The sequence below is a fragment of the Mytilus californianus genome, unplaced genomic scaffold (assembly GCF_021869535.1).
Source record: "Mytilus californianus isolate M0D057914Y unplaced genomic scaffold, xbMytCali1.0.p SCAF_7, whole genome shotgun sequence".
Classification (NCBI taxonomy): Eukaryota; Metazoa; Mollusca; class Bivalvia; order Mytilida; family Mytilidae; genus Mytilus; species Mytilus californianus.
This window is the reverse complement of record NW_026262723.1, coordinates 9,332,673-9,358,413: the sequence shown is the minus strand read 5'-3', so window position 1 is coordinate 9,358,413 and position 25,741 is coordinate 9,332,673. Positions and strand designations below refer to the sequence as shown.

The 25,741-nt window shown below is 32.2% G+C and overlaps 1 protein-coding gene and 1 long non-coding RNA gene across 5 annotated transcripts; one reads left to right on the top strand and one right to left on the bottom strand.

The window, feature by feature from the left end:
• Positions 1-4,635: 4,635 nt before the first annotated feature.
• On the top strand, positions 4,636-24,961 carry LOC127709998 (growth hormone-inducible transmembrane protein-like). 2 transcript variants are annotated; one of them, XM_052215708.1, is made up of 8 exons: positions 4,636-4,768; positions 12,249-12,488; positions 14,888-14,999; positions 15,597-15,738; positions 16,233-16,431; positions 17,154-17,252; positions 19,431-19,602; positions 23,310-24,961. In XM_052215708.1, exons 2-8 carry the CDS (start codon positions 12,284-12,286, stop codon positions 23,392-23,394), a joined length of 1,014 nt encoding a protein of 337 aa, XP_052071668.1. In that variant the 5' UTR covers positions 4,636-4,768; positions 12,249-12,283; the 3' UTR covers positions 23,395-24,961. The 2 variants fall into 2 exon arrangements, with proteins under 2 accessions (XP_052071668.1, XP_052071669.1); XM_052215709.1 differs by lacking the exon at positions 4,636-4,768 and adding an exon at positions 4,775-4,887.
• LOC127710019 (uncharacterized) lies at positions 21,157-23,125 on the bottom strand. 3 transcript variants are annotated; one of them, XR_007985902.1, is made up of 4 exons: positions 22,778-23,125; positions 22,587-22,733; positions 22,344-22,535; positions 21,157-22,298 (listed from the first exon to the last, which is right to left on the bottom strand). It is a non-coding gene; the product is annotated as an uncharacterized LOC127710019 (long non-coding RNA). The 3 variants fall into 3 exon arrangements; XR_007985903.1 differs by lacking the exon at positions 22,344-22,535 and having other exon boundaries at positions 22,536-22,733; XR_007985904.1 differs by lacking the exon at positions 22,587-22,733 and having other exon boundaries at positions 22,344-22,490.
• Positions 24,962-25,741: the final 780 nt, after the last annotated feature.

The window sequence follows — 25,741 nt, the reverse complement described above, 5'->3', positions numbered from 1 at the left end:
GTCAAATTTTGACGAAATCGTTGGTTTACTCTATATAGGAGTGATTGTCTTAAATGATATTTCTTTATCGTTTTTTTGTGGTTTGGGCTAAAACTAAGGAAAATAGAGAGAAACTGTAAACAGAAAAATATATCAGCAATACATGATCAACAAAAAAAAGGTTTTATGTTATGAATTCTATTCTAGTCTACAATGTTGGAGGGGTCCATTGTTGAAGATGTTCATACACCTAGGTGAGCGACACAGGCTCTTCAGAGCCTCTATAGTTAAATGATATTCTTCTTTGAGTAACATAAGACGGTGACCATACCTTTATTCTATTGACCCAGAAATGAACAGGCTTACACAGTTGTTTTAAAAGAGGCGATGCTAGATTATTCAACAAAAAGGCACGTGGACATCCACAAATATTACCGTGCAATGCCAGAAAATGACAAAACTGCAGCTTCAGATTATCTTTAGATAATACTGTTCGGTCATCAGTGAACGGAAGAATTGTTTCTCTCTCCTTTTCACATGACATTACTTGAAAACCCCAAAGCCTCATACATCTTGTAACATGATCAAAACCGAAATGTGGTATTCAACATGTAGGACAAAACGTGAATTTTTCAAACGAACACAAAAACATCTATACCCCTTCCGCACACAGAAGAAATTTAATTGTTTAATTTACCAACATTTTGAAAAACACAAACACAGAATTAAATTATCAAAATTCCAACCACTTCAAACTGTTCAGAAACAACCAAGCCAAGCACATTAACAATTTAAAGATTCCCGTAAAAGTTGCGAACTGTCTTAGATTAAACGACTACAGACAGCGCCCTAGGTCTAAATGACAATATCATTAACCAAGGGAACATATCGAAAACTTCCTCTATAGATAGCATTACTATTATTGATAAAAGACAACGCAATCAAAGGTCTCATAGCAATTGCATTAACCACAATCAACGAAATAAACATCGTTCTAATTCTAAAATAAATGATCCCGTATCTATATTTAAAAACAATAGTAGATATCAATTATTATGCAAACTGGGTCAAATGCCAATTAGTTTATTACATAATATTTATAACGAGTGTGAGAAAATATCGTTTTTCAGTCCAGAATATGTGTGTACACGTATCATTACAGTATTTTGTCACCATTGACTCTTCCCTCGAATTGACAAATCTGAAGATCATAAAAGGTATTTTCTAAAAATAAAATACATTAACATTAATTTTTCTAGTATTTTTAATGACTCTACCGTTCAAAACATTATACCTCCATATTTTGATAACATAGAACCACCTATAAATTCTTATACATATACAAAAACCAGTACAAGTTTAATTTTTAATTATACGTCAGTTAATTTACATATGACGTCATTATAGAAAATAATGCTCCTTCAACATGAGACTGTGAAACATCGAAATTTAGATATGATCCACTATGGTCATATAATTAAAGGTGACTTTAACATCGTACTAGATTGAGAAGTTATAAACATTCTGAAAAAAAAAGATAAAAATATTGTCCACCGTCAAAAATAAATTGGAAAGTGTGTCGTCATGTCATTAAAGATTCTCTTAAAGAAATTTGACAAAAAGTCACTTGATTCCTATTTCAATATTAAAATGTCTGAATATTGTTGATATCCGCATATCACATTTCGAAAATAATTTAGAAGTAAACAAAAGTAAGTAATACTTCCATTTCTAAGACAAAAGACAAAATTTGAGTACTTGCAAAGCATTTTGTGTTCGTACCGGCCGACAAAGCAGCAAACAAGGTGGTGGTGATATGACGTAAATACTACACGGAAGTCCTTAAGAATGAAATTGTTCATTCAACTACACTCAATGACGTGCGCTCCATACAGAGTCAAATAGTAAATAATCATGTCACTACCACCGTACAGCTTATGGACTCCTTTGACAGTCCCTACTATGTATTAGCATCCTAAACTACATAAAAAACGTTTATATTTCGTTTCCTCTCAGGTTCTGGTAAAAGTTCTACTACTAATCTTTCTCGGCTGTTAACAGGTCCCCTTACTTCTATTAAAAAAACTTGTTATTAATTTTTGTAACAAGGCATATGAAAATAATGGAATTAATGTTGGATTGTCATTAACTATTTGGATGTTTTGGATAAATTACGTGCTCTTGATGGTCCGTTCAATTCGGTTGACAGTTATGATTTTTCGACTCTATAAACTACATTGCCATATAATCGTATCAAATAGGTGCTCTCTAATCTAATTAAATGGTCGCAGATTTAATTGTTTCAACTCATATGAAGGTTCTTCTGTAATGAAAACTGGAAATATGCTACTTTTCCGTATGTTATCTTTTACCGGCCCAGATTTGGTGGTGTTGCATCTTACAAAGTCTACCCGAAGTATTTTAAAAAGAATTCCACTCGAACCGGTGCTAAGGACCGTCTTAAACTTACAGTAAGGTGACATTTTATTTTTTACTCCGTGTTGAAGGCCTCACTTTGATTTTGATATGAAGAGCAGCAATAAAAGCGCTCTTCCTTTGCTTTTTGTGTTTTGGTTTTTTGTTTTGCTGTGCATATACTGATTTTGTGTCATGGATGGATACCTCATATCCTTTGCTTTTCTATAAGATATGCTTATTGGAAATGTGATGAGATGATTAAAGCTTTAAATTTTCTTCTTGACAACATATATGTACGGTTCGGCAATAAAGGTTATCGACAGATTGTAGGTATTCCGATGGGTACAAATTGCGCCCCTTTAATAGCAGACTTGTTATTGTACTGTTATGAATCACAGTTTATGACCAAACTCAGTAAAGATCTGTCTAAATTACATTTAATTGATAAATTTAAAACACTTACAGTAATACTGATGATACATTTGCTTTAAATAATCCAGAATTTTCGAATTTTATTGCGGGAATTCACCCAAAGGAAATTAGTTTAAATAAATCTAATACATACAGCAATACTTTTCTTTTTCTAGATTCGAATATTTCAGTTTCACACGGGAAGCTCTATACAAAAATTTACGACAAAAGAGACGATTTTTCGTTCCCGAATGTTAATTTTCGCCTGTATGATGTTCCTTTCGCCCCTTCTTACGGTGTGTATATTTCACAATATGTTCTCTTTGTCCGTGTCTGTAGTCATGTTTTAAATTTCAATGAACGTAATTCATGTATAACTGATAAATTATTAAGACAGGGACTTCGTTATCAAAAATTAATTAAAACCTTTCCCAAATTCTTTCATAGATACACATAAGCTGTACCTGTAGAGTTCTTATCAAAAGTGGAATATCACATCCTAATTTTTACGGCGATGTTGTTTATAAAGCCCGTAAATTTAGATACGATCCATGTAAACTAATTGATCCTATGAATAAACTTATTTTTAAAGGTTTTCAATTCACCACAGTAGTAAAATCTTTAAAGATTGTTTTTATTGGTATTAACATTGATTTTGTTTTTGAAAAATTGCTATACATGATCCTACATCCTGTCGATACTGTAAACTTATATTTGGGCATTGCAAAAGGTCGTGCATTTTTCAGACTGTTTATGACTTCTTCATACTAAACATATTTTAGTCTGGGATAACAGTATTTATCTATTACTGGTAATTGGCTTTGAGTTACGAGTTTTGCGAGTACTCTTATTTCGGTGCTTTATGTCTATTGTTTTTATGTTACTGACCTGCGCCTGATTCACTATTCACTATGAATACTCCTGTTAATAAAGCAATTATTGATGATAACGCCTTCAACAATTAGTAGCACAAAATCAATTAAGACGCCTAATATACCAACAGATTCTTTATTTTGTACAAACATTTAGTTTAATATTTAAAATTGCAGTCATTATTTTTCCATAAGAGAGAGCTAGGTTTCTGGTCAAGATTTTGGCATTTCAATTAAATTCATTTTAACTAAACTCATGCAAGTTTATTTGTTATAAAATGGACTTCAGAAATTATTCAAAGATTATTTACGGGTTTCCGTGATTTTTGGAGAGTTTTGAGTTCAAAGTTGGAAATTTGACTTCTGCATAGATGTATACAAGGGAGGCTGTCGGTCAAGATTTCCGGCGTCTTTTCTACTCAATGCATTAATAATCATTTTTTTCCATATTATTTGTTTATAAACTGTCTTTAGATATCCTATTAAAGATTTTGACCAGGTTTTTTTTTTTTCGTGAATTTTAGTTCAAAGTGGAAATTGTGACTTCTTCATTATGTATACAAGAGATTGATTGATTGATTGTTGGTTGCTTAACGTCCAGTGGCAATGTATACAAGAGAGGCTGCCGGTCAAGATTTTGCCTTTTTCTTCTAATGTATTGCTAAATATTTTAATACCATATTATTTGTTTTCTAATTGTCTTTAGAAATCATTTTTAAGATTTTGACCGGGTGATATATTTGTTCGTGAATGTAAGTTTAAAGATTCGAAATAGGATTGCCAGAGTCACGCTTAACAAGGCTTCCGGTCAACTTTTTGGTACTAATGAATATCAAAATCTTAATTTTTTTTTTAATTTTAACTTATAGAATATCATATAAGCTTTCAAAATCCGTTTCAATTGTTGATTTATCTTAAGCAGTTCCAGGGAAATTACTTAAAATATATCAATTTTGCACTTCCGCATTTTAGACCTTCCCGTCAAATTCGGAACACTCTAGAACTTTCAATGTTTCTAGTCATTTCGGCTTTTAACTGGACTTTTATATACGAAGAAAAAAAAATACATTGCATAAGAAACATATTAGGTAAGAGCATTATGCATCTGCTTTTGTGAAACATACATGTCATTTGATTGCAGTGTCCGCTGTATATTTCAGTATCTAGTAAGTTGAACAGTTGAAGTTGACCAGTAACAGCTGAACAGGTAGGAGAGAAGGATATAATTTTTGATAATTTGTTAGACACGTTTTAAAGTATACAATGTTAACCCTTGTGTCCACAAGGCTGATAATATTGCTCATTACCTGATTTCTTCATTGCGTTCTTTTAATGTGTGACAGTCTTCCAAATAGACAGAAAAGATAGATGAATAATTTGATGTCTGTTTACCCTCCAGTGGCAAATTGAATACATATTCAGGACGAGAACATGTTATTGTGATATGAATATTAACCCTGCTTTGTACTCAATGGACATGCTGAGCCAGATTTTTAACATGCTAGTTCACTGTGTGACACAAGGTAACAGTCCACAAGAAGACATGTCGAAGTCACCCTACCGAGACACCAGTCAAGGGTCTAACTTAAATAAGTTATTAGAGAAAAATAACATACATGTGTTATTGTGGATGCTTTCATGAGTTGTCCAGATATCTCCATGACCTGTTTTATGATGGCGCACAGCCATCGTTAAATTATCATTTGCCATCTTCAAATGATCTCTGCCATCTTTAAATTATCACCACCATCATGACCATTGTCAAATGGTCTCCGCCATTGTCAAAATATTTGTTTTCATTTCGCTAGCCGCCATATTTCTTAGCAATTATAATCAATTACATGTAATTGCATAACTCTTATTGTATTATAATCTCAGGGATATCTGTCTAAAGATTACTAATCACTTGCACAGGCAGATCAACACACCTGACAGGAGAACACTTTCTCAAGATAAGACGATTAATTGCATTACTTAATTACGTTTCAGCAAATAGCAGGGCTGCTAAGTCTCACACAATTTGCTTATTTGGTGGCATTTTCCTTTGATCTATTGTTTTTTCTCTTCAATCTTTACAATTTTGGCCAAATGGCACGCATTTGCTTCATGAAAACTTGGCAGTACTGAAATGTAACTTAAAATTAAGATTAGAAAATAAAGGAGTAGGGGCAATAAGGCCCTCATTTGGCCCAAATATTACTGCAAATTTAAAAGTTATCCTACATATTCTTAGATTTGTCCTAACTAGACTAAGGTACGAGGTATTCAGAAAATAGAAACAAATTTGACATTTATCGAGTAACCATGGTAACAAACCATGACAAAATTCTTATATTTCGTAAAATTTCTTGATTTTTCTTGTTTTTCATCAAATTTTAAGTATATTTTAGATTGGCAAAGTATGTGCGCATCCAAGAAACAACTTTATATTTGGTGAGATTATGTCAATAGTTATAATAAAGCTTCTCTTAAATTATTCTGTTGTTTCTCAGCTGCGCACGATGTCTCCACAATGGAAATAACAATGGAAAACTGTACTTTTTATCAATTTCATGAAAACGGTACATATTATGACGTAATTGTGACATCATCAGATAAAAAATCTTATGTTTTTCATATATATTTCTTGACTCCATGCATTTCCTAACATTATGTGCCAATTTGGTATAGTTGTCAAACATTTTATTTTCTTGGGCTAAAACCGGGCCTTAATGCCCCTACTCCTTTTAGATACATGTACAGTTACGAAGAAAAAGTTTAACAAATTGAACACATGCTTTTATATTGACTTACAAGGTCAGCATCCCCCTTTTTAAATGAGTACAAAATAAGACGTAAAACAGAACATAATATAATGCCAAATAACATTAGTACAACAATTATCTATATTATTGAATCACTTTACAATTTTAACATGTTTAAAGGTAAATACATGAATATTAACTGCAACTTGATAATCTGAAGAAATTTTGTATCGTAATTCCAAATTCATTTCGTAGCTTACAATCAAATTAATACATCTGGTTTACATTCAGAATTGAAAGATGCGTGTTTGCACCTGTCCTAAGTCAGGAATCTGATTACAGTACATGCAGTAGTTGTCGTCTGTTTATGTAGTTCATACGTGTTTCTCGTTTCTCGTTTCTCGTTTTTATATAGATTAGACCGTTGGTTTTTCCGTTTGAATGGTTTTACACTAGTAATTTTTTGGGGCCCTTTATAGCTTGCTGTTCGGTGTGAGCCAATGCTCCGTGTTGAAGGCCGTACCTTGACCTATAATGGTTTACTTTTATAAATTGTAACTTGGATGGAGAGTTGTCTCATTGGCACTCATACCACATCTTCCTATATATATGTAAGTCCTAAACAATTACCTAAATAGCAAGAAAACGACATGGGAACCTTAAGGACAGCCTGTGGCCATTCTTGACTAAACGGGAGCAATGCCGGCTTGACATTGAAATTGTTGCAAATGACAATTAATGAAAATATTGATTATTCTATATTATAATGAAATAAATAATATAATAAGCAATATATCAGTCTGTTCACCATTACATATATCATGTACATGTACATAGAAAAGGAGGATTGAAATACTTTGATCATGACTCACATGAGACGCTGGGTTTTGTCATGGTGAAAGTTCCTCCTTCTTTAAATTTTCATCCATGGAGATCCCTGGTTGTCTACTCTCTATTCCTAAAATGTTTTTAATCTATAGTAATTATATGTCATGTATGTTTGTTATTTGTCAAAACAAATCTATAATATTTTACTTTTTATTGGGAACTTGGGAATTCTTGAAACTTTTGTGCAGAAACTTAATAACTAATTTTCCAATTAAATTAAATTATTTTTTATCAACCATGGTCAATCAATGGGACAAGGCTTTTAAGTGATAAACTTATCTGTAATGACAAGGCTTAGTTTTTATACGACCACAAAAAAATTTTTGCGGTCGTATATTGGTATGACGTCGTTGTCGTCCGAAGACACATTGGTTTTCGCCCTCTATCTTTAGTTTAAGTGAATGGATCTCTATGAAATTTTACCATAAGGTTAAATACCACAAAAGGAAGGTTGGAATTGATTTTGATGGTTATGGTACCAACAGTTAAGGAATTAGGGGCCAAAAATACGCATTTCCTAGTTTCTAGACAATAACTTTTGGAACGGTTTATGGATATCTCTGAAATTATAGCACAAGTTTCCATACCACAAAGGGATGGTTAGGATTTGCTTTGGGGGGTTATGGCTCAAACTGTTTAGGAATTAGGGGCAAAAAAGGGGGAAAACAAGGTTGTCCTGGTTAATGGACAAATACTTTAGTACAAAACATAATTCAAAGCAGTGTAAAGGAGACAAATCAAATACATCATTTGAATTACCTCCCTTACACTGCTTTTAAATTATGAATAAAGTAATGGTTAATGAACAATTAAGACAATTTAAAACAGTGTAAGGGAGGTAATCCAAATACAACGTTTTGATTACTTCCCTTACACTGCTTTTAAATTATGTTTAAAGAAATGCATATTTATAAAGGTAGACCAGTAAAAATATCTGCAAATGTTGCATCTTTTTTTGTACAAATAATCCAAATAAAAGATTTGACACCATATTTTAAATTCTATTATGAAATAGATCAAGTTAGCACTATGGTAAATTTAAATTGAGATTATGACCATATCTTGAGGGAAAGAATTTTTTTGGGGAAAAAGGGGGGGGGATAAAAAGAAATTGTAGGGTTTTTTTTTTTCAAAGGAGTAGGGGCAATAAGGCCCTTATTTGGCCCAAATATAACTGAAAATTTGAAAGTTATCATACATATTCTTAAATTTGTCCAAACTAGACTAAGGTACAAGGTTTTCAGAAAATAGAAACAAATTTCACATTGAACGAGTTACCATGGCAACAAACCATGACAAAATTTGCATATTTTGTAAAATTTCTTGATTTTCCTTGTTTTTCATCAAATTTTAAGTAAATTTTAGATTGGAAAAGCATCTGCGCACCCAAGAAACAACTTTATATTTTGTGAGATTAGGTCAATATTTTTTAACAAAGCTTCTCTTAAATTATTTTGTTGTTTCTAGGCTGCGCACGATGTTTCCACAATGGAAATAACGACTGAAAACTGCATAAATTCTGTATTTTTCATCGTTTTTGTGAAACGATACATATCATGACGTAATTGTGACGTCATCAGATAAAAATCTTTATGTTTTTCATTTATATTTCATGATCCTATGCATTTCCAAACATTAGGTGCCAATTTGAAATAGTTGTCAAACATTTTATTTTCTTGGGCCAAAACCGGGCCTTAATGCCCCCACTCCTTTCAAATACTGAAAAATTTCAAGAAGTAATCTTCAAGTGCACAGTATGGCGCATTAGATTTGTAAAATCTTTGACCACATTTATTTATTTGTTATGCCGAATCTGTGTATTTAGATTTTTAATTTTGGGTCCAGTTTTCAAATTGGTCTACATTAAGGTCCAAAGGGTCCAAAATTAAACTTAGTTTGATTTTAACAAAAATTGAATATATGGGGTTCTTTGATATGCTGAATCTAAACATGTATTTAGATTTTTGATTTTGGGCCCAGTTTTCAAGTTGGTCCAAATTGGGGTCCAAAATTAAGCTTTGTTTGATTTCAACAAAAATTGAATATATGGGGTTCTTTGATGTGCTGAATCTAACCATGTATTTAGATTTTTTATTTGTGGGCCCCGCTATCAAATTGGTTCATATTGAGGTCAAAAGGGTCCAAAATTAAACTTTGTTTGATTTCATCAAAAATTGAATTATTGGGGTTATTTGATATGCCAAATCTAACCATGTATTTAGATTTTTAATTTTGGATCCTGTTTTTATACGCCCGTTTTCGGGACGTATTATGGTATACCGTTGTCTGTCTGTCCGTCGTCAACATTTAGGACATTTACTCAAAAATGCTTTCACCAATTTGCATAAAACTTTGGTGAATTGTTTATATCTATTGACGTGAGCTCCCTTTCGTTTTTTATAAAATTTAGATTTTACGTTTCCAAGTTATGGGGTTTTATTCATTAAAAAGGGGGGGGTTTTCCAGTTTTCGGACAATAAGTCAAGAATGCTTTCACCAACTTGCAAGAAATTGTGGTGAATTGTTTATATCTATTGACATGAGCTCCCTTTTTATTTTTATAAATTTTAGATTTTACGTTTCCGAGTTACAGGGTTTTATTCATAAAAAAGGGTGGATTTGCCAGTTTTCGGACAAAAACTCAAAAATGCTTTCAGCAATTCTTATGAAACTTTGGTGAATTGTTTGTATGTATTGATGTAAGCTCCTTTTAGAATTTTATAAATTTTACATTTTACATTTCTGAGTAATGGAGTTTTATTCATTAAAAAAAGGGGTGATTTTCCAGTTTTCGGACAATAACTCAAAAATGCTGTCACCAATTTTCAGGAAACTTTTGTGAATTGTTTATATCTATTGATGTAAGCTCCCTTTTTATTTTCATAAATTTCTAATATGACATTGAGAATTAATTGAACTTTATTTGTTTATAGTCTGACAACAGATATACTAAGTATTGCACAACAGCAAGAAATCTTTAATTGAATATAAATTCAATTCATATAACCAATTTCAAGTTCTTTGACTACATTTATTTAGAAACCTATAATATGTCAAATATTAAATTACAATCCAAATTCAGACCTGAATCAAGCCTGAATATTGTGTCCAATTTTGCCCCAACTGTTCCATGTTGGACCTCTGCGGACGTATCTAGCTGCGCTCAGCGAAGCAGTTTATTTAAATTAGTCTACATTAAGGTCCAAAGGGTCCAAAATTAAACTTAGTTTGATTTTAACAAAAATTGAATTCTTTGGGATTCTTTGATATGCTGAATCTAAATAGTGTTTAGATTTTTGATTATGGGCCCAGTTTTCAAGTTGGTCCAAGTTGGGGTCCAAAATTAAACTTTGTTTGATTTCAACAAAAATTGAATATATGGGGTTCTTTGATATGCTGAATCTAACCATGTATTTGATTTTTGTGCCCCATTATCAAATTGGTCCACATTGAGGTCAAAAGGGTCCAAAATTAAACTTTGTTTGATTTCATCAAAAATTGAATTCTTTGGATTCTTTGATATGTTGAATCTAACCATGTATTTAGATTTTGGATATTGGACCATAATAGGTAAATTAAAAATTTTTAAGTTCTAAGACCACATTCATTCTGTGTCAGAAACCTATGCTGTGTCAAATATTTAATCACAATCCAAATTCAGAGCTGTATCAAGCTTGAATGTTGTGTCCATACTTGCCCCAACTGTTCAGGGTTCGACCTCTGTAGTCGTATCAAGCTGCGCCCAGCGGAGCATTTTATTAAAAGCATATAATTTAGAAATGGACACTTGGGAATTACTTGGAAGATTGGGCAGTACAGTTACTTCATTCTATGCTCTGATTATTATTTATTACAACGAATTAAAATATATTGTAATTAAGCATGATAGAAGTCTGAGCAAAGGCTTTGAAGTGATGTAGAGAAGCTGTAATAACACCCTTTAGTTATAACAGGTATATTTTTTCTTTAATAACACATGGTTGGCAAACTATATCTTTTAAAGTTTAGTATGCATACATGTATCATGTGTATAGACAATAATAGTATCAATAGAAATTGTATATTTTAACAAAACAAAGGATGTATACTGCCCCTTTGAAACATGTAACATGCATACATGTATGTTATTCCAGTTTTGGGATTTTTTAGTCAACAATAACAAATGTATGTTATTTTTCTCTAATAACTTATTTACATGTAAGTAATACCCTTGACTGGACACATTATCATGATTATTCGGACTCCGAGCTGACCAGTCTTTGCTCTTACTCCTTAATCATGTTAATGCAGTGTGCTCAGTGGAGAAGCAGCAAATGCAGCTACTGACTTGGGACAGGCTCATACACAATGTGTTTGGGGTTATATATTTTTTGTTAGCACCAAACCTTCTCCCTGACCTGGGACAGTGACCAGTGTAACAGTACAACAAAAGAACATGCATGCATTAAATTGTGATCACAGATTACAATTTATCACAATTTTTTTTCATGACATGTACATTTGTATGAGGCAGGTGCTACATGATAGCTTCCAAAGGCTATTGGTGCATGTTCATTTTATCATTATACTTTTTGGTAATCAGTCAGGGGAATATTTTAAACAAGTGATTACTTTATCACTTGTTTAAGTAGCATTTCAAAACTGTTAAAAAGAAATAATCAGAATTGGATTTATTTTAAAAAAAAACCTAGCTATGTTTATGTTTTTTCAGCATTTTTGGTATTTTATACATTTAAATGTTCTACTCATTTCAGTGATTTCAGACATGAAATAAAGATAGATAACTCTTATTTGTAATAGTTCTGGTTACAACCCTACTTTAACAAGTGATTAAAATCATCTGAAAATCACTTTAAATATTTAAGTAGTCCCCTGACTGGTAATCAGCTACATCATGTAGATGTTACTGTATATACAGTAGTTGTATATTTTACAGAAATTTATTATTGAGAGAGATTACCATTGAAAAAAATGTCCACCATGATGGCAGCAGGCCTTACTCGTATACCACTCACAGCTTTTGTGTCTGGCTTTGCCAAGCCGTCCATACTAAGACCTACGCAGAATACCATGGCACGATTCCAGATGTATGCTAATGAAACCAGAACTGCCACACGAAGGGCTGCCAAGAGAAGGTCATTGAAAGATATGGCTATGGCCCCCGCAGGACCTGGAGGTATTAAAATAACCATTTCTGTTGGTTTTATTTTAATCTATGAACAAACATGAATTTAAATATTATATATAGATTCTACCACAATTTCAACTCTGCATAAATCATCTTGTACATCATCATGTAAATTTTCTATGTTTTTCCCGCATTTATGAAGAGTAGTATCATCAGCATACAAGTCTGTTTTACAATTTTTAATGCAAAGGGGAAGGTCATTTATAAATAAGACAAATAATAGAGGACCTAGTATAGATCCTTGGGGGACACCAAATTTCAAATCTTTTTTATCAGAATTAACATTGCAAATGTTTACTTGCTGTGTGCTATTACTTAGTTATGACCTGAAAAAACCTACTGCAGACTCGCTGAATCCATAAGTAGCAAGCTTTAAGCAAAGAATGTCATGATCTACAAGATCAAATGCTTTTTTGAAGTCCAACAGTATTGCCAGGTTTAAATTACCATCATTCATTTCTTGCAGCCATTTGTCAATGATATCAATAAGTGCAGTTTGACATATATATATATATACATGCATGTTGAAAATGAGTCACTTTTAAGTATAATTAATAAGTGTTACATAAATTGATTTTGTAAATAACATTTTTTGTCCATTCATCATGTTCTTACAGATCATACAAACACACAAAAAAAATTCTCTAACATCTTCAGTTTTGAGAGCATTATTTCATGTACTTGTATTTTCTAAAATCGTAATAGTTAATCTCATATTTTTGTTCATTGTTCAACAGTCTCAATAAAAAATGCATTCAAATATTTTTGAATTTATAGTATACAATGATATACGAAAGTCTCTTTCTGAAACGTGTCCACAAATGTAGGATATATATATATTGTTAAAATAATTGACACTGAAGAAGGCTATTTGTTAAGCCGATATATTTGTCAACACGATTTATTAACAACATCTTCGTATAATACCATCTTATATTAGTATCGTTGTGCAAATCTCTAGACTTATATATATATATAAAATGACTGAATAATAGCCAACGATAAATCTAACGGGGTGATGGATCATATAAATATGATACAGTACACTACAAAATATAATATATAACCAGTCTAAAAGGGTACAACATCACCAAAAAATGACAATAAACGAACAAATGTACATGATGTAACTATAAATATTTCGGATAACAGATATCCTTCATCAGTATGAGCACGATGTAAAATGAATCAGATAAATTTATTCTGATTATTAAACTATAGCAATCTTGAATTCTATATACAGAGGGGTCTAAATACAGCACAAACAACATTTTCCAAAAGACCAAAAAAGTGAAAAAGTATATTTTAACAAAACGCATTTGACTAGCAGGTCGAACAACTGATGTTCTTAAACCCTGCTGACTGCCATTGGCGATTGCCAAATAAACGAATCACCAGATGTAACAAAATGGATCTTATAATAATTTATTACCAAACAGAAAACAATAAACTTGCAGAAAAATTGGTATACCGCAAACATGAGGTGCAAAAATTTGTACACCATATCCGGATTTCGACAATTAATGTCTCTTCAGTGATGTTAGGAATCGAAACGGTATTTGGAAGGCCATATAATTTACCTCAATTTAGGATAGACTCTTGAATTTTGAAAGAGTCGAAATAGAAGAACGGATCATATAAACCCGAAGGCAAATATAATACAAGCCCAAACGAAAAAATGTTTTTATCCAACACAATCATAGGTTTGAACGTTGTTTTCAATTTAGACTTGTATATATATATAGACATTAATTGTCGAAATCCGGATATGGTGTACAAAAACCTTTGCACCTTTTGTTTGCGGTATATCATCTTTTCCGCAAGTTTATTGTTTTCTGTTTAGTGTTAAATTTACAATTAAGATCCATTTATTACATCGGTGATCCGTTTATTTGGCAATCGTCAATGGCAGTCAGCAGGGTTTAAGAACATTTGTTGTTCGACTTGTTAGTCAAATGCGTTTTGTTAAAATATACTTTTTCACTTTTTTGGTCTTTTGGAAAATGTTGTTTGTGCTGTTTTTAGACCCCTCTAACAAGAAATTTGTTTTGCATGCACACGTATAAAAATTGCGGTTTTTATCCAACGCAATCATAGGTTTGAACGTTGTTTTCAATTTAGACTTGTATATATATATATATATATGATAGAGATAATGAGATAACATTACATATGTATCATAACCAAAATTTTAACATTTATCCTCGTCTCATGGGTTTTCGTGCTATTAAGAATGCATTGTGATATCACAATTTCCATTGAAAATCATGCATACCGGTAATACAAATTCATATGACATATGAAAACATATGAACTGACCATAATATGCCAATATACATTAGTATTAAATAAACATGTTTTTTATTTATTTTTCATTTTCATTTAAGCTTTTAATGTTGGAAAAGGACTCGTAGCTGGTGGTTCTGTTATTGGTCTCGGTGCCTTATGTTACTATGGCCTCGGAATGTCCAGCCAGCTTGGAGCTTTAGATAAAGCAGTGTAAGATCAAATTCTGTAATGTGATTTCTGGTAAATCTACAACTGTTTAATGATGGACAGCAGGTTAAGATAAGATTTGAATTTTTCTAAACAAGTCAAAACTTGGACAAGTTTGCAATTTTTATTGAAACCAAAACACATGACTTTGATTTTATAGGAGAAAGCCAAATTGTTTTCAGATTCTTCTCAAATAATTTCAAAGTTTCAACTTACTGTAATGTTCTTGCATTCATGAAATTTGTAGAAATGATACTATCATTTCATTCATTTATAAAGAAAAATCTTAGCTTATAAACAAATTAAAGGTCTTGTGAAATTTGTTCCAATTTGTTAAGTTACCATGGCTATCAATGTTTTTATTAGAATCAGGGGTTGCATCAAGAATACAAGTGATAGTATGATGAAATTTGAGGATGTTTCTGTATAACATTCTTATTTGATTATATCATCTAGTTTAGGGGTAAATTGTGTAAGGGGAACTAAATGTTTGAATCAAATGAATATTTGGCTAATTTTTGTTTGACAAATCGTGAAATTTGGTTAAGAGAAGCTAATAATTTTGTTGAACATATCTTTTATTTTGAGAATCTTTTGCAGGTTGTGGCCCCAGGAAGTAAGACAGAGGATCAGAGATACATACATGTATTTTGGTGGCAGTGTTGCTATCACAGCAGCATCTGCAATAGCTGTCAGTAGAAACCCAAGACTCATGGGACTGATGATGAAAAATTCATGGATGGTATGCTGAAATTAAGAAATTAAAAAGTCAACCTTTTTAGAATGAATTAGACTTTCTTTCATTTTTCATGTCATTCAAAATCAACAAAAAACATGTGAATACAATTTTGTGTGGGATTAATAATGAAAATATCCATTAGCTTTTAATGAAACATCAGAGACAGGTTTAGGGGGTCTTTATGGAGTCTCTCTCCTTATGTTGACTTTGTGGGCACCCCCTTTTTTTTAAAACCCTGGATCTGTACTGAAAAAAAAACATATTCACTTATTTAATTAAAAGAGGATCAGTGAAAAGATGAAAAAAAATCTTAAACAGAAATAAAGATTGAGTTATTTCCCTTTTGCTGTTTATGTAAAACAATATTTTTTTTTTCTTTAATATAACGTTACAAAACAGGAAATTTCAAAGTATTTTTATCTTATTTTTAGAACAAGAAAAAATTATACTTGACTAATTGTTAGACTAGAACTACTATGACATTTTTTTTATTATAGGCAATTGGTGTAACCTTTGCTACAGTAATTGGTGCAGGAATGGTTTGTCGGTCAATTCCATACCAGGAAGGCTTTGGTTCCAAGCAGTTGGCCTGGATGGCTTACAGTGGTATTTTCGGAGCTGTTTTGGCTCCTATGACCCTAATGGGTGGTCCTTTGTTAATCCGAGCAGCTTGGTACACAGCAGGAGTAGTAGGGGGTAAGGTTTTATATGAGAAGGTATTAAATTGTTTTGTGAACATCTTGAGGATGTTTTTTTATAGATTTAAAATACTTTTTAATTATTACATTCAAGGGTTCAAAAATGTAACCTTCTAGGCAACATGCATTTCACCATTACAAAAAATCACAATCTAAATCAGCAATTACTTGTGCTTTAGGTTTTATATACGGTATAATACATACATATTTTACATGTTTATGAAGATAAAAGTATTTGAAATTCAGCACTAGACTTAACTAGGACCCAGGTCCTAAAACAATCTCACCACAGTTTTCATCCCACTGCAAGAGTAGACGGAGGGCTTATTAAGTTACTCCTGTTAGTCTGTCCATCCTCATAAAGAGTAAATGGTTTATCTATTAAAAACATACTAAAAATGTTCATCAAAAATGTCCATACAATTACCACATGTGGGGTTATTAGGTGTATCTAACTGATATAAAATAATATAAAAACAAGGAGATATGGTATGATTGCCAATGAGTCAACTATCAATAAGAGACCAAATAACATAGAAGTTAACTATAGGTCACCATACCACCTTCAACAATTAGCAAAACCCATACCAAATTTGTTTTGAATTGAAACCAAAGGAAATCGTTACTATAATTTTCAATGTCCTTTTCATGCCTGTTTTATAGTAAAATAATGTTGTTTAAAATTCATATTTAATACTTTACATGTTTGCATTCAAACAGGTCTTTCTACAGTTGCCATGTGTGCTCCAAGTGAGAAGTTCCTAAATATGGGAGGACCTCTTGCTATTGGTCTCGGATTTGTATTTGCATCGTCAATTGGTAAGTGGGATAATTTTAATAAAGAGTATTTACTAGTAATGCAGTCAGTTAAATGCAGTGAAAAAAAAAAACATTAGAAATAAAATGAAACAACTTTTCTAAAGTTATGAGTCTCAGATTAAACATAATATATATTTCAGAGAACAGGTTTATTGTTCATAATCAAAATGAAATTTTTTTCTCTTTTATTTTGTAAAATTTTAATGAAATCATGTGAGACCACCATGCAAAGCCTTACTTTTAACTTGCGTGTTCACAATGAAAAAAGTCTGTGTGAAGACATGTCACCCTATTTGGATACCTAATTCTGACTCTCAGTCCACCAGTCTCTGTTCTTACTCCTAAATGCCACATGCTTTAGTTTGATAAGCTTGTGCAATCCCTACTCTTCCCCCAATTACATATACTTAATCAGTTCTTTTATGGTATTGTGTCATACTGTGGATTCATTTATTTTCGTGGGTATCAATTTTCGTGGATAGAGAAAAAAAGACGTTTCGTGGTATACGTAAATTCGTGGATCTTTGATTACAAAAAAAAAAATTCAGATACGTAATTCGCGGATTTCTTTTGATTTAGGAGATTATATAACCTCCTTGGTTTAATCAATAATAAAACAAACAAATAAAGAAGGAATTCATTGAAAAAGTTTGAATTGTCAAAATCCTCGCTAGGTCGTTCTAGGTTAAAGTGTTCATTGAAAACTTCTATTACAATAATGGACAGAGACAACTAATTATTTGTTTGTTTTACAATTTATAAATTCTTGTCGGAATTTTATAAGGCATTCAAAACTCTATGATTGAAAGCTCAGTTCCCTAATCACGATGTAATAAACAGTCATATTAAGTAAAAGGTGTGAAAATAAATGTTCCTGTCATAAACAATATTACCTACGGGCAATATCCCCGTACTTAATCCTATTGATTTTTGATCACCAGTAAACCAAACTATGACACGGTAATTAACAACTTGCAGTTATTTTCCATGAACAATTTTAATCAATTTTAAAAAGTAAATTATCACTGATATTTGATATATTAATTATTGATTTAATCAAAATACCAGTATCTTCTTTCAATAAAAACACGTGTTATGTTACAATGTTTATCGCTAGTCAACACTATACTAGAACTGCATAACATAACCTGAAATAAACATCCGACTCCATAAACATTTCTCGGGATTATTCTTCGTTGAATTCTTAAATTCGTGGTTCGCTGTGACCCACGAAACCCACGAAAATTGGTATACCACGAATAAAAATGAATCCACAGTATGTTTCTATAGAAAGTCAGTTATGTAACATGTTTTTCTAGGGAATTTTTTAATAAGGAAATTGGTTAATATTATCAGCACAAAAATGTAATAAACTGTAGTGGTAGATCATGTGCATGTCAATATCATGGATGAATAACTGAATCTTTTAGTAGAATTGCCATGGCATATAGTGGCAGATTGTCCCATGCCATTACAAAACATCATGGTGGTTTATTTGCAACTTTCAGCAAATAAATTATCAAATCCTAATTCCTCCTTTTTGCTTCTGGATTATAGGTACTACTACAGATCTGGATTGACCTTTTTTGGGTTAAGATCGCATGAACCCTACAGTACTGACTTGATATCTATATCTTCCAACGTTGATCACTACTTTGATAGTTCAAACAAAATAGTGCAGTGAAGTGATCATTATTTAGATCCTATCCAGTCGATGTCATGCAATTTATTAATGATATGTTATACTTTGATATTTAAGTTACAATATAATGTGTATTTGAATTTCCATACTTTTCAAGAAAAAAATTACATTAATAAGGCATGGTGTCTGAATCTGTTAAAAAAATATGTTCAACCACAAATGTACAATCATGAACAAAGGAAGATAACTCCAACTCAAATTTTTAACTTGTCTAGCAAAATGCAATTCAAGTTTTATTTAGAAATTGCAAAATGAAAGCAATCTATACCATTCAGTGATAACAAGCACTTTGATTAAAATAAAATTATGGGTTTGCTTTCAAGAAATGCATTTTTGTCTCCAACCATAGCATTAGTAGTAAGTCTCAACACCATAAATCTTTTGTTTATAATATTTGCAGAAAGTTTGCTTAAGGGTTTGCTTTAGAAATATTTAGTAATAAGTCTAAAAACTTTAAGTCTTCTGTCTATTTGCAGGGAGTATGTTTTTACCACCCACCACAGCTTTAGGAGCAGGTTTATACTCAATAAGTGTTTATGGTGGATTGGTCCTGTTTGGAATGTTCTTATTATATGACACACAGAAAATCATCAAGAAAGCAGAAAGTCACCCACCTTATGCTATGCAAAAGTTTGATCCAATCAATGCGTAAGTTTTTATATATTGGGTGATTTTTTTGTCGAGCCTGTGACTTCTGTCTCAGAAAGCTTGACATAGGGAAAGTGATCCGGCGTCTATGGCGTTAACAAACTTTTTAAAGCTTTATATTTTATAAGGTTGAAGATCTGGATGCTTCATACTTTGTATATATATGCCTTATGTTATGAAGTTTCCATCTGTCATATGTCCATTGTCCTTGACCTCATTTTCATGGTTCAGTGACTTCTTGAAAAAAAGTTAAGATTTTTTGTAACGTGTCTCTTGTTATGAATAATAGGATAACTATATTTAGTATGTGCTTACCTTGCAAAATCCTCATGCTTCAGACAGTTTTAGTTTGCCTCTACCAAATGTTATGAAACTTATACACAATGCTTATTACCAGAAAACACAAATCAAGTTTGAATTTTGGTGTTGTCACTTTTACCATTCTAGAGTTATGTCCCTTCAAAAATTGAAAAATTGCTGAATTTTTCGTTTCTGTTCTCTAACTTTAGTTTGCATCAACCAAATGTTATGAATCTTATACACAATGCTTATAACCACATACACAGATCAAGTTTGAGTTTTGGTGGCGTCACTTTTACCGTTCTAGAGTTATGCCCCTTAACAAATGGAAAAATTGCTGAATTTCCGTTCTCTAACTTTAGTTTGCCTTAACCAAATGTATGAAACTTATACACTTTGCTTATTACCATAAAACACAGATCAAGTTTGAATTTTGGTGGTGTCACTTTTACCGTTCTAGAGTTATGCTTCTTTTCAAATGGAAAAATTGCTGAATTTTTCGTTTCCGTTCTCTAACTTAAGTTTGCCTCAACCAAATGTTATGAAACTTTTACACAATGCTTATTTCCACACAACTCAGATCAAGTATGGTTGATTGGTCAATGTTAGGTTTTCATGGTTTAGTTTGTTTTTCATATACTATAGGCAGTAGGTCAACTATATTTGGTGAATGGAATGATTGTAAGGTGTATATGTCTGTCTGGCAGGTATATCTGACCTGGACCTCTTCATTGTTCATGGTGCAATGTTAAGTTTTCATGGTTAAGTTTGTTTCTTAGTTACTATAAGCAATAGGTCAACTATATTTAATGAATAGATTGTAAGGTGTACACGTCTGTCTGGCATGGTTCGTCTGGCATGGTTCGTCTGACCTTCACCTCATTTTCATGGTTGATTGGTCAGTGTTAAGTTTTCTGGTTAAGTTTGTTTCTTAGAAACTATAAGCAATAGGTCAACTAAATTTGGTGTTTGGAATGATTGTAAGGTGTACATGTATTTCCGGTTTGGTTTATCTGACCTTAAACTCATTTTCGTGGGATCATGTTAAGTTTATGTGATGCTTGTAGTAAAGCTTTATATTTAGGACTAACAACAAAAAAATTAATGGTCAGCAAAGGAGGCGAGACAATACAGGGTATAAAATCTTGTTTGTTTTAGCAACTATACACATGATACATGTAGTTTGGTATTGACAGTGTGTCCACCTGCCTTAAACAGAAGGGTGGCCAGCCCTTTGTGCCCTTACCCCTCCCTTTTACTGTACAGGGCAAAAAAACACTCTAGTGCATTTTCAAAAATAAACTTTTCAAATTACATGTCTTTCAGCCGTAATGGTAAAATTGGTACCTGATTGTGTCATTACTCCTATTAACTGACATTGACCTAAAAGTACAAATATGATTATCCATCTGCCTTTTCACTAATGCACTTTTTGAATTACATGTCTTTCTTCCTTTCCAGTTAATATTTTACCTCATTGTGTAATTAAGGGACATAAACATAAAGGTACAAATATAATTAGCCTTTATAAGTTTTATCACCTCTGTTAATAATTGGCTTCTACTAATCAGGTGATTATTGCATTCAACTTTTCTGTCTTGTTTGTCCACAAATATTTTTGTCACACTTTTCTCAGGAACAATTAAACAGAACAACTTCATATTTGGTCAGCAGCTTGACCACAATGAGTTGTACCATATGTGCACTTTTCAGATCTTTCAGACGCCTACTTCCTGTAAAAGGTACAAATATAATTAGCCTTTGGAAGTTTTATCACTTCTGCTAATTAGGTGATTAAAGATAATTGAACAATACTAGGTATTTGATACATAACGAAAATATCCATGTGTGACCCTTTCACAATGTTTAGGTACATGTAGGTTGTACATCTGCCGTACTTTATAAGTAGACATATTTTTGTCACGTTTTTCTATGGAACTATTGAACAGAATGACTTCATATTTGATCAGCAGCTTTGCAGTGATTAGTTGTAATTATAATGTGTGAGCACTTTTCAGATGTCATACACCTACTTCCTGTGTGCTGATACTTTTCAATATGTTGAATGAACTTCAAATTTTTTGTTACAAACAAAGGACCCAATCTCAGATGAGCTATGAAATTCTGTTTATCTCTTGCATGTTAACGCTAGTTCAGCAGTTGATACAAATACATTAAAATAATGACATTATTTATTTTATTGATGTTATATTAATATTTTTGTAAACGACTAACAATATGCAGTTTATCTACCTGAAGAATCCCTGAACTTCTGGTACTAATGAAACAGGGACCTTCACTGAGATAGCTGTGTCAGTGGAGTAATTGTTAACAGCGTGGGGGACCTTCACTGAGATAGCTGTGTCAGTGGAGTAATTGTTAACAGCGTGGGGGACCTTCACTGAGATATCTGTGTCAGTGGAGTAATTGTTAACAGGGACCTTCACTGAGATAGCTGTATCAGTGGAGTAATTGTTAACAGCGTGGGGGACCTTCACTGAGATAGCTGTGTCAGTGGAGTAATTGTTAACAGGGACCTTCACTGAGATAGCTGTATCAGTGGAGTAATTGTTAACAGCGTGGGGGACCTTCACTGAGATATCTGTGTCAGTGGAGTAATTGTTAACAGGGACCTTCACTGAGATAGCTGTATCAGTGGAGTAATTGTTAACAGCGTGGGGGACCTTCACTGAGATAGCTGTGTCAGTGGAGTAATTGTTAACAGGGACCTTCACTGAGATAGCTGTATCAGTGGAGTAATTGTTAACAGCGTGGGGGACCTTCACTGAGATAGCTGTATCAGTGGAGTAATTGTTAACAGCGTGGGGGACCTTCACTGAGATATCTGTGTCAGTGGAGTAATTGTTAACAGGACCTTCACTGAGATAGCTGTGTCAGTGGAGTAATTGTTAACAGGACCTTCACTGAGATAGCTGTGTCAGTGGAGTAATTGTTAACAGGACCTTCACTGAGATAGCTGTGTCAGTGGAGTAATTGTTAACAGCATGTGCAATACTGTTGTTGAATAAAAAAAAAAGAATCTGAAAAATCTGAATTTGGGAACCTTTTTATTGGGTTGGAGGACTAGAAAAAAATATTCCATATTAACTCTTGTCTCTGGGATAGTGCTTTTGTTTCTTATCAGATCCTCTTCAAATTTGTATTAAGGCTTCTACTCATCAAATCTTTGGTTGAGTTTGATCCTCAGAATAATCTGGAGCAGGAGGGGGGGAGGGGATTTTTTTATGGGTTTAGGGCTTGCTAAAATATCCCATATTAATAAATTATGTTGTTATGTGAACTTGCTCACTATTAAAATGTATTTTCATTTTCCTTTAGTATTTCAGATAATGTAACATTTTATTCTGTTATTTCAGATAATGTAACATTTTACTTTGTTATTTCAGATGTATTGGGATATACTTGGACACAATCAACATATTCATTCGTATAGCTATGATTCTGTCTGGGGGAGGTGGAAAGAGAAAGTAAACATTATATTACAGTTTGATTTGAACACACAATACATTCAGTTTAAGTTGATCTAGAAAGTGAAATTATCATCTGTGATTATTGACAATGTACATACTTGTACCTGTATTAATTGGTGTTTTCATTGTTTTATGCATTTTAACTTTTAACAGCATTATTACAACATGCTATTAACATATCACTTATTTGTATGTATTAAGCTAAAATAAAAATAAAACTTTTTGTTTCTGAATACCCAACAGAGCTTTTTGTTTTTCATAGCTGATTAAAAAAGTAAAACATAATAATGCTTGTCAGTTTTCAACCTCACAACATTGGATCTGATTAAGACTTTACAGATTCTTATGTAAAGTATCCAAATTCTAATATTACATCCTATTATCGTCAACCAGTATAATCACAACATATCTACCTTTAGCGCAAACGCAGTAATACACAAAAACGGCTGTTCCGCGTTACGACCAACTTATTTATACTACCAGATATTCTCAATTTTCTACATCAAAACCCCAAGTTTACGTAGGCCAAGATTCAGATACAATATATTTATCTCTTTTCTAAAGCAAAATAAACAAATCAGTCCATTTCAATTTATTTTTCATGGTAAAATTTCATAAAACGAAAATTCCGCGAAATGATGTTATTGTCTTGGCATGGCAACGAAACAAGGTGACGTCACAAGTATGTTTTCGTAAACAAAAAATCAAATGTAAATACCGGGCGTTTTAAAGCTTCTTGTACGCCTTAGAACGAATAAAATTACATTGGAAGAAAATATATAAGTGAAAAATGCGATTAAAAAAAAATAATCATTGAATTATATGATATTACTAATATTATCAAAATTGGGTAAAACGGAACAGCCAAAACAATGTCGTATGACTTTCACGGTTAACAAAATTACCGAATTTGTCCTATTAGAATTGAAATAACTAACGCTCAGGGTAAAATAATTGAATATAAATGCCCAAACCATGGTTAAATGAAAACAAATCTACGGCTGCCATGAATTATTTCTTAGTTTTTGTTTTGAAATTAAATGATGAGATATTTTGTAAGGTGCAATATTATGCATCATGAATGATGATAGGGATAAAAAGTTTCTTCAAAAACTAATCATCAGCTTCAAATGAAATATGTTTTAAAAGATGAAATTCAAACAACTTTTCTCAAATTTCCATTAAATTCAGTAATTTCTTACATAAGATGATTTGAGAAATATGTAAAAGATATTCGATCAACAGACCCTACCATGCCTACCTATTTTCAGGTTGATATTTTAGGGAATACTCAACATACATGTACATTGTCCTTTCATAATTTGAGAATTACTAACACATAAAACAGTGCTTTATAGACTCGATGTATTATTAAATGTTTTTGTTTGTAACAGTTTTGTTTATTGTTTTGTCTGAATGTTTTGTTTTATCAGTTTATAATTAATAACTTTTTTTTTATTTTTTCGTAATTAGAATATACTTGTTGTACTGGTTGTACAAATTTTTTTTTTGCTATAATACACTAGCTTTTCATAACATACTGAAAAAAATGTTGTGATTATTTAAAAGTGCCTTATGAGTCTTTATTAGCCTCTTTTCTGTTTAATATCTTGGCAGAAGAACAAAATGACCATGATAATGATTAACTGTAGACAAATGTTGGGTGGCATCAGTTCATGAGATCATGGGCTCAATCCCTCAGCCAGATCAAACCAAAGGATGTTGATCTAGTGCAAAGCAGCGTTCATATTCATATCGCATTAGCATGTTCTTATAAAAATAAGAAGATTGCCGATGAGACAACTCTCAACAGGAGACCAAATGACGTAGAAGATTAGCTACTATAGGTAATCGTAAAGCCTTCAGCAATGAGCAAAACCCATAGTACATAGCAAGCTATAAAAGTTTGAATATGCCACTGGATGTTACACAGCCATCGATCATTATTCAGTTGCAAATATTTCTGCAGTATATCAGGATTAGGACAAATTAATATAATACAAATATAAAACCTGCTTCATACAACCCAAACACAGATGGATTTTCAACATGCTATTACACAAGGTTACAGTCTGCATAAAGACATGGTGGCATCCTACCTGAATACATTCTTCTGACTCTCAGCCAACCAGTATTTACTCCTTCTATTAAATGTCATATTCTTAGCTGAGAAGCAGGAAATATTAATTTTCAAGTCAACAACCTCCTGCACTCATAGGTAACAAGCAACCACAAGACCACCAAGCTTAACAAGATCAGGATTAGGACAAATTAATATAATACAAATATAAAACCTGCTTCATACAACCCAAACACAGATGGATTTTCAACATGCTATTACACAAGGT

Excerpts from the sequence above, each read along its gene's own strand:
- LOC127709998 (XM_052215708.1), top strand. The coding sequence starts at position 12,284 with ATGTCCACCATGATGGCAGCAGGCCTTACTCGTATACCACTCACAGCT. Across the intron at positions 12,489-14,887 it reads GGCCCCCGCAGGACCTGGAG|CTTTTAATGTTGGAAAAGGA; the intron begins GTATTAAAATAA and ends TTTTCATTTAAG. Across the intron at positions 15,000-15,596 it reads GGAGCTTTAGATAAAGCAGT|GTTGTGGCCCCAGGAAGTAA; the intron begins GTAAGATCAAAT and ends AATCTTTTGCAG.